This window comes from Trachemys scripta, chromosome 3 (genome assembly GCF_013100865.1).
Source record: "Trachemys scripta elegans isolate TJP31775 chromosome 3, CAS_Tse_1.0, whole genome shotgun sequence".
In the NCBI taxonomy this organism is placed as follows: Eukaryota; Metazoa; Chordata; order Testudines; family Emydidae; genus Trachemys; species Trachemys scripta.
In genome coordinates this window covers 96,495,808-96,505,502 of record NC_048300.1, presented here as the reverse complement: position 1 = coordinate 96,505,502, position 9,695 = coordinate 96,495,808, and the positions used below count along the sequence as shown (strand labels likewise).

At 42.6% G+C, this 9,695-nt stretch overlaps 1 protein-coding gene across 1 annotated transcript in view; it reads left to right on the top strand.

Moving 5' to 3' along the window:
* The window catches only part of ADGB (androglobin), a 208,931-nt gene extending 199,934 nt beyond the window's left edge, over positions 1-8,997 (top strand). The window contains exons 33-35 of the mRNA XM_034765467.1: positions 3,642-3,750; positions 6,315-6,498; positions 8,625-8,997. Coding sequence (XP_034621358.1) covers positions 3,642-3,750; positions 6,315-6,498; positions 8,625-8,816 — 485 coding nt within the window. The 3' untranslated portion in view covers positions 8,817-8,997. The remainder of the gene's footprint in view (positions 1-3,641; positions 3,751-6,314; positions 6,499-8,624) is intronic.
* Positions 8,998-9,695: the final 698 nt, after the last annotated feature.

Sequence of the window (9,695 nt, the reverse complement as noted above, 5' to 3'; positions counted from 1 at the left end):
CACCCGCTTCCTGTCCCCAGGACTCCCTGCCCCTGCCCCATCCACCCCCCCCCACCCACCCCGGTCTCGTACCATGCCGCTTACCCTCCACCGGAGCTGCGCCGGGACTGGGGCCCAGGCCGGAGCCGGGCCCAGGCCTGGGGCTGTGCCGCCCGGCTGGGGCCAGAGCCGTGCCACTTGGAGCTGGAGCCGCGCCGCCCGGCCAGAGTCAGAGCCAGGCTGGAGCCGCGCTGCGGGGCCGGAGCTGCTCAGCCGGGGCCGGGCCTGGGGCGCTCGGCTGGGGCTGGAGGGAGCCGCGGGGCCGGGGCCAGGCTGGGGCCAGGCTGGAGCCGGACTGGGCCATGCTGCGCCTCCTTGGAGCCCTCCTCGCGCCCCCTCCCCGCCCCAGCTTACCTGCCGCTGCTTGTTTCCAGGCTTCCTCCACAAACATCTGATTTGCGGGAAGCAGGGGAGGGGAGGAGAAGGGGCGCAGAGCGTTCAAGGGAGGAGGGGGAGGTGAGTTGGGGCCGGGGACGGGGCGGACAGCTGCCAGAGCTTGGGAACTGGCTCCAGCTCACCACTGGGTGCGGGACCCTCTTAGGCGCGGGGCCCAATTCAGGGGAATCCAGGGAATCGGCCTAAAGCCGGCCCTGCTGAGCCACACCTGGGAGCAGGTGGCCATCTCTGATGGGGAGGATGGCAAAACCCAGTGGGCCCCACTTTGAACTCTGGAATAAGCAGCTTTACTGAGTGATGTAGAACCCCCAAAATGGTGACAGCTGCTGGTACCCAAGAAGTTCTGCTGGAGGTTACCACACTTAGGGAGAGCAAAGACACTGGAGAGGGTGGCCCTTAGAGTCTTCTGGCCAAGCATCCACAAAGAGGTGTACAACTTCTGTGCCGTGTGCCCCAAATGCCAGCTGGCAGGGCCCAAAGGGATGCCAAAACCCTCCCTAATCTGCTCCCCATGGTGGGTGTACCCTTCAAATGGGTAGGAGTGGATTTAGTGGGCACCCTTCAGAAGAGTGCACCGAGGTACCATTATATATTAGCAATAGTAGACTGTGCCATGCAGTACCCGGAAGCCAACCCGCTACACACAACTAATGCACCCACCATAGCAAATGAACTCATGAAGATCTTTATGCGGGTCAGAATACGAAGACAAACATTGACAGACAAGGGATCCAACTTCTCATCTGAACTGACTCGGGAATTGTGCAAACTGCTGAAGATCAAAGACCTCAAGCTTTCTGTCTGCCATCCGCCGATGGATGGGCTGGTGGAGCCATTCAGGGAGACTCTGAAAGCCATGTTGAGCAAATTAATTGACGCAGACCCTTGGCACTGGGACCAACTGCTACCATCATTGCTATTTGCTGTACAGGAGATCCCCCAAGCCTCCATGGAGTTCTTGCCTTTTGAGCTTCTGTATGGGAGACAACCCAGAGGAATTTTGGCCCTCCTTTGGAGATCATGGGAAGAACAGGAGTCTCTGGTCATGGGCTCAGTGCAGTATGTGCTCCAACTACGAGTATGCCTGAAAACACTTGCCAAGGAAAACCTGTTGAAGGATTTGCCAAGGGAAACCTGTTGAAGGCCCAACAAACCCAGAAACGTACCCACAACAAGGGGGCACAATTGTGAACATTCAGACCAGGAGACAGGATGGTGATGTTACTCCTGACATCTGAATCAAAACTATTGACCACTGACTATTGGCCGTCTGAAGTAGTAAGAAAGGTAGGGCCAGTGGACTATAACATCAATCAGCCTGTGAGATGGAAGAACACACAAATGTATCACGTCAACCTCCTGATGGCCTAGAAGGATCAGGAGAGCCTTCTGATAGCCCTGTATACCCCAGAATCAGAAGTGGGGCCTCAAGCCATGACATCCCCGGACCAAATCCCTGTGCCAGTGGGGTCAGAGCTCAACTCGAGGCAATAAGCCCAAATACTACAACTGACTCAGGCCTTCCCCATGGTGTTCTTGGCCCTCTCAGGGAGGACTCCCTTAACCCAACATCACATTGCAACGATGCCCAGACAAAGAATCATCAACCCCTGCTGAAGATGTGGGAAGCACTCCAGGCTATGCTGAACATGGGGATCATTGAGGAATCCCACAGTGAGTGGAGGAGTCCTATTGTGCTAGTGCCAAAACCCAATGGCTCAACAAAATTCTGCATAGACTTTAGGAAGATCAGTGCTATATCAAGATTCAACAAGTATCCGATGCCTCAGGTGGATGAGCTACTAGAGAGACTGGGAACCCCAAGTACATCTCCATGCCTGATTTCACCAAGGAATACTGGCAAATTCCCAGGACAAAGGCATCCTGGGAAAAGACAGCCTTCCCTACTCCCTTCAGCCTCTGTCAGTTCGTGGCCAAGCCCTTTGGCCTGCGTGGAGCAGCCACCACCTTCCAGCGACTGATAGACCAAGTGCTGCATCCTCACTACCAGTACGCAGCTGCCTATATTGATGACATAGCCATCTATAGCTGCAGCTAGGAAGACCGCCTACAGCACGTCACTGCGATTATGCAGGCCCTCAAGAATCAGGGGCTTACTGCAAATCCTGCCAAATACCACCTGGGACAGAGAGAAGTAACTTACCTTGGGTACACTATGGGACAGGACTGGCTACGCCCCCTGGTAAATAAGGTCCAAGCATTGACCTATTGCCTGACCCTATCAACCTAGAAGCAAGTGCAATATTTCCTAGGCCTTGCTGGCTATTATAGGCTGTGCGGCTTCACCACAATAGCTGCTGCCCTTACTGACCTGGTTAAAAGCACCCGCCCCAGAAAGGCGCAAGGGACAGAAGAATGTGACAAGGCCTTCAGAACTTTGAAGAACTTGCTAACCCAGATGCCAGTTCTCTTCAACCTTAATTTTTCAAAACTGTTTATCCTCCAGATGGTCATGTTGGAAGTGGGTTTCCTGGGCCGTGTTGGCCCAAGAGGTAGGACTACTAATTTCATACAAAATTTCAAATGCTACATAATTTAGAGATGAAACAGAGCTGTAACATTTGGATCAAAATTTCAAACAAACCACAGTTTGGGGGCATTTGAGTCTAAGATTTTAATCTGGTCTGTTATGAAGATGGGGTCAAAAACTGAAATCTGATTTTGGATTCAACTCTCCTTTCCCCCAAAGCTCAGAGGATTTTGGACCTGGGGTTTTGCTTTGGGTCCATCAGCACTTACAGTATCATGGCATTCTCCCAACACCAGACATAGTAAAGGTTGAAAAATTGTTTCTGTAATAAGCCCTTGATTTCACATACTCATAACTATCTCACTATTTTGCCTTTGGGGCTGATACTTTGCTCTCAGATCCTTTGGGGAGATGAATAACTTGGAAATGGCTGAAATTGGCCATAGTTGTTTGTGAGCAATATGGGTTTAACTAAGTTTATACATAAAATAGATATTGTGAAGTATATTAAAAATGTACCTTGGCAGATGTACAGTACTTTCCATCTTCTGAGATTCTATAATAACACAAGAAATAGAAGTAGCTAAATGTTAGTTGTTCTCCTGCTCAGCCTGTAATAATGTGTGCTGGTGAGCCAGAAGAGGATAAACTTTATTAAGGAGAGGAAGATTTTCATGACCAAACAAAGTAACCAGTTTAATCTATTTTATTGCAGATGCAGTTTCCCCTGTGCTTGAAATAATAGCATCACCAGCAGCCACTGACGCAAGCACACAAGCTCAGCAAAAGGAATGGGAACCTCTAGACCTAACCCCCTACATTAGGTAAATTGTGGCAAATGTAATTAAATGCTAAAAATATGTTAATGCAGTATTTACAGTAAGAATTTACAAATAGAAGAGTTATAGACTGTATTATATTGTTTCTACAACTGTAATTCATTCCTGGGTGCATACAGTAGAGATTACAGTACTTTGACTTACTGTATATGGCATTAGCCTTTATTCCTCAGCTTTTATTAGCCCAACCCATGATTGTCATATGCCTGTCACAGTAGTTGTAGAAACCATGATTGCATTCTGAGCTCAGTTTCATGCTATAAAACTGAAGTAATTCAGCTGAAGTCAGTAGTTTTTTCACATTTATAGAGGTATAAGCGATATCAGAATTTGGCTCGATACCTGACTTCTGTGTGTTTAAAATCTATGCCTCACTATATCTAAGTGCAATTAATTTTCTTTGTATAAAAATTAATAAAAAAGGAATTGAACAGTAACACAATGTATGACATGAGAATTAAATATGTGGAATCCAGACAATGCACATGCTGGCAAATTTATTTTAATGTGTGTTTGTTTCAGTGATCATACATTAAAATAATCATAGTTAGTGCACTTCCAGTATGTCAGTGTGTGATGCAAGATTCAAGTACTATATTTAATGCACATGTATGTGTAATGATACATTTAAATAAATATGTCTAATCACTGGAATAAATACTGTGTGTACTAATGTGCAACTATCTAGATATAGACATTCTTAGGCCCCAGTTCACTGAAGCATATGTTTTAAGTCCATTCCTATTCAGGCCAGCACTTAAGCACATCATTGACTTCAATGGAACTTAAGCACATTGTGACGGGTTGGGTCACAGAGACCCCCTTGGGACTGTCACCTGATGTGCTGAGACTATCTCTGAGCCCATTTTCCCTGCCAGCTTGGGACTCCAGTACCCTGTCTCGTTTAGCCAGACACGCTAGTCTGCTGCAAACACAAACCCACGTCCGAACCATGTCCGCCAAAAGCTGCAGACTTAACTGAAAACACCTTAAGAAGTGCTCCTGTCTCTAATACCAAGATACCCAGTTCCCAGTGAGATTCAACCTCCAAATAAATCCATTTTACTCTGTTAAAGCTTATACAGGGTAAACTCATAAATTGTCCACTCTCTATAACACTGGTAGAGAGATATACACAGCTGTTTACTCCCCCAGGTATTAATTACTTACTCTGGGTTAATTAATAAGCAAAAAGTGCTTTTATTAAGTATAAAAAGTAGGATTTAAGTGGTTTCAAGTAATAACAGACAGAACAAAGCAAGTCACCAGGTAAAATAAAGCAAAACACGCAAGCCTAACCTAATACAGTTAAGAAACTGATTACAGATGAAATCTCACCCTCAGAGATGTTCCAATAAGCTTCTTTCACAGACTAGACTCCTTCCTAGTCTGGGCCCAATCCTTTCCCCTGGTACAATTCTTGTTAGCTCCAGCTCAGGTGGTAACTAGGAGATTTCTCATGGCTGGAACCTCCTTTGTTCTCTTCTACCACCTTTTTAGCTTTGGCCCAAGGCGGGAATGTTTTCTCTCTCTGGGCACCGGGTTTAAGATGGATTCCAGTGCCAGGTGACATGGTAACATGTCCTGTGATACCCAAAGCCTTCATTCTTCCTGGTCTGACTCACAAGAAGGCTTGCAAGTAAATAGAGCCATCTACAGTTAATTGTCCTAGTTGATGGGAGCCATCAAAATTCTAAACCATCATTAATGGCCCACGCTTTGCCTAACTACACTAGGACCTCAGAGTTATATTTTATATTCCTAGTTTCAGATACAAGAATGATACATTCATATAAATAGGATGAACATTCTCAGTAGATTATAAGCTTTGTAATGATACCTTACATGAGACCTTTTGCATGAAACATATTCCAGTTACATTATATTCACACTCATTAGCATATTTTCATGAAATCATATGGAGTGCAACGTGACACACATGCTTAAACTTAAGCACATATTTAAGTGCTGTCCGGCATAAGGACAATTTCCTGAATCAGGGCTTTAATTGGGAAGGAAACTAGTACAATACTGAAGAGAATGAAATTAAGACAGCAGAAAATTTGACCCAATATCTTCTCACATGCTTGACTCTTTCTAGGATTTTATGTTATGTCTTCAATAGTTTATAACTTCTTTATTTCTCAATCAATTTTATCAACATTATCAAAACACTCACAGGTACTCACTGAGCACATGTGATTTAAAATCATTTTGAGTTATTACAATATGAAAAAGATCTGAAAATGTCCCCATTTTCTGAGAAACCCCTGAATTCCCATCCAGATAACTAAAATAGGGATGAGCACAATTTTATCAACATTTTAAAGGATCAGGCATAAGAAATATTGGCCAAAAGAATCATTTTTCCAGTTATGATCATCAGTAAATAGTGGGTGAGAATAAAATTGGCTCCTTAACCATACCTAGAATCATGATAGTAACATAGAATTGTACAATTAGATATATTGTATACTGGCCATCAGTCATGTAAATACTGTTCTAATCTGCCTTTGAAGTGAGACAAATAATGTTTGTATTTCCTACAGAAAAACAATGCCTGAGCCTGTGCTAAGAAATGAGTCTATCATTCAACAGCAGGAGATGCGTAAAGCCGAAGAAATAAATCGTTTTAGGGAGCTTCGACAGCTGGTTCTGGAACAAAGAGAAAAAGACCAAAATGCTCGCACATTATTGAAGCAAAATACACTTGAAATGTATGAGCATCTACAAGTAAGTCCATAGATAGGTTTTCTGTGATTTTAACCACCTATGCACACAAACGTATTTGGACTTCTATAATAAGTACACTTCATTAGTGTAAATGAGCCTGAAATTTCACTTGAACCATGGTTAAAGCACAAGTTTCCCAGAAAAATTCTAGTGTTACACAACATTGTAGAGGTGATGCTCTAGAATACATTTCTTGAGGTAGTACATTCAAGGGGCACAGCTTTGTAAATACCAACGTAACATGATGGTTCAAAGTGAGCGTAAGCGAAGTGTTTGGTACATACCTGTGTGTACGTACTAGATCCGGCATTTCCAGTTTGGCCTGTTTGATGCAGAGCCATGTAGCTTTTTTCAGTAAGGAAAGGAAACTTTGTAGAAAATAGAAAACTGGATTGACAAAAAAAAAATCACTGCTGATGTTTCCAAGTGAGATGCTGAAGAATATAATATTAGTATGTTGCAGTCTTCCTGAAATCTGCATAAGGCCAGCTAGCAAACTAGTAGAGTTCTTAAGTCTTGATGAAACACAGCTACAAATAATACACTCAGCAGATGGTACAACATTAGTGCAGTGTGTCAAGGTTGGGATCTATTTAATAGATGAAGTGGGTAAAGATACCTTAACAAAATTGACTTAAGCTTTAAAAGTCAATAAGAGCAATATGATTTTTGACAAGCAAGCCACAGTGATGCATTAATCACCATGAATCAAATGACCCCAGTCCTGATCTTTTAGAGCTGGATAAGAACCAGTAAAAGTATCCTTCTGATAAGATGGATTGATTTATGGCAGTCATTTTAACTTTCTCCTTCATAAAAGCTCCCATATGCCATACTGAATGATGCATAGTACATAAGATAAATTGACCAATTACATGCCAGCAATGGGTGAAGGGAGCTTGCAGGACTGGGTCCTTAATAAAGCACACACAATGATTTTCAGAATTTACTAGTGTTTTTAGGTGCCTTAATTTTTAGGTGCCTAACTTGGAACATTTTAAAGGGGCTTGATTTTTAGAGGTTTGTTGTTCAGCACTCAAAATCTTTAGTCACATCGGAACATCTTGGCCACACTAATCAGCACTTGAAGTGTTTTCATCCATAGATCTCAGAGCACTTTACAAGGATAGCTAAGTATCATTATTGCTGCTTTACAGATGGGGAATCTGAAGCATGGAGAGGTTAAGGGAAAAATTTTCAAAAGTGAGTTTGGGGCCTAAGTCTCATTGAAACTCAGAGGGACTTAGATGGCTTAAAGAAGAACAGGAGTACTTGTGGCACCTTAGAGACTAACAAATTTATTAGAGCATAAGCTTTCGTGGAAGTGGGCTGTAGTCCACGAAAGCTTATGCTCTAATAAATTTGTTAGTCTCTAAGGTGCCACAAGTACTCCTGTTCTTCTTTTTGCGGATACAGACTAACACGGCTGTTACTCTGAAACCTGTTAGATGGCTTAGTATCAGAGGGGTAGCCATGTTAGTCTGGATCTGTAAAAGCAGCAAAGAGTCCTGTGGCACCTTATAGTTTAACAGATGTATTGGAGCATGATCTTTTGTGGGTGAATACCCACTTCGTTGGCTTAGACAGCTTAGTCACTTTTGAAAATGGGACTTGGCAAAAAAAATTTCAAAGGTGCCTACATCTCATTTTCAAAAGTGACAAATGCTCTTAGGAACTTGACTCACAATGATACTTAGGCCCAACCGTCACTTCTGAAAATGGGACTACATCACTTTTGGAAAACTTTACCCTAAGTGACTTTTCTAAGCTCATACAACAAGTGAGTGGCAGAATTGAGACTAGAACCAGAGGCCTGACCAGTCCAGTGCCCTATCAACACTAATTGCTTACGGTACTAGAAATGCTTTTAAAAAGCAACTTTTTGTAAACAACTTCCTCTTCTTCATGATGTAAAAGATCACCTGTTTATAATCACTAAGCAACTCTGACACAGGGCAGGATAGGACTATAGACAATGCATATGCATTAACACGTAAGGGAGAAACTAGAAGTCCTCGATATAGTTAAGGTCAGAACAGGAGCAAGAAACCTAAATGGCAGGGTACACGACCTTATTATATATGTGAATGCTCATTTGTTTGTGGGGGGTATTTGTTTTTGGATAGGTATCCTTAGATGAAGCACGAGGCAGGGTTCTCAGTGCTCGGGAAGCATACAGAAGTAAGCTACTAGAGGCTGAACTCAAAAAACAAGAAGCACTAGCCGCAGAAGAAGCGGCCATTCGAGCAGAGCAAGAGAAGAAAAGTCCAGATGCACAGAAAAAAAAGCAAGGAAAAAGTGCAGGGAAAAAAAAATAATGACCTGAAAGGTTAACTCTGCCCATTGTTTAGGAAAAAATTTATTTTTAATGATTAAAAGAATTATTCAGTATTTTTCTAAGTCAATGCAGTTTTCTCTCTTTTCCAGGTATTATTCCAAAATCCATCTAGCATTGCTTTCTTTTTAACATGAAAAGTTTGTAGTTTTCATATGATAAACTGTAATGGTTTGATTATCATTTATCTGTTTTAACTGAAATAAAATTTTGCACTAAAATTATTCATATTGTATCGAACTTGTTCTCCCAGTACCACGTGTCTGTCCCCCTATTTTTCAGTTTAAAAAAAACAGTCAAAAAGAAGGCAATGACATCTCTGAAAGGATTGGATCAAAAAGAAAAGAGCTATTATTTTTAATAGGGCATGAGGAATCAAGAGAAGTTGATTAACCGCATGTGGAAATTTCTCTAGCATTCCAAAATGTTTAGAGATGTCCAGTTTCAAGGCTGTATCTAGGACCAGCTTCTTCTGTGGGCTTATACTCTTGACTTCACTTGGGTCAAACTAAGGATGAATTTGGGCTATTAGATTCTGCGTCACTGAACTTTGCAGAAACATGAACTCCTTCAGTGGATGATGATTTGTGTTATGCATACTAATTAAGTAGTACCACGCCATTCTATTTCATATGCAGAATTCAAAATGTTTAGAAAAGACTATCATACTAGACATTTCCAAGCTATTTGGCTACTAAAACTTTTTTTTCCTTCACATCTAGCTCCACCCTCACAAATTCTTTCAAATCCTATGATAGTTTCCTAGACTAGCTACCTGTGACCCTCACGTCACACCATTAAGAATCTAGATTTATGGTTGTACACCGAAAATTGTGAATTACTGGACCACATTACTCTCTTC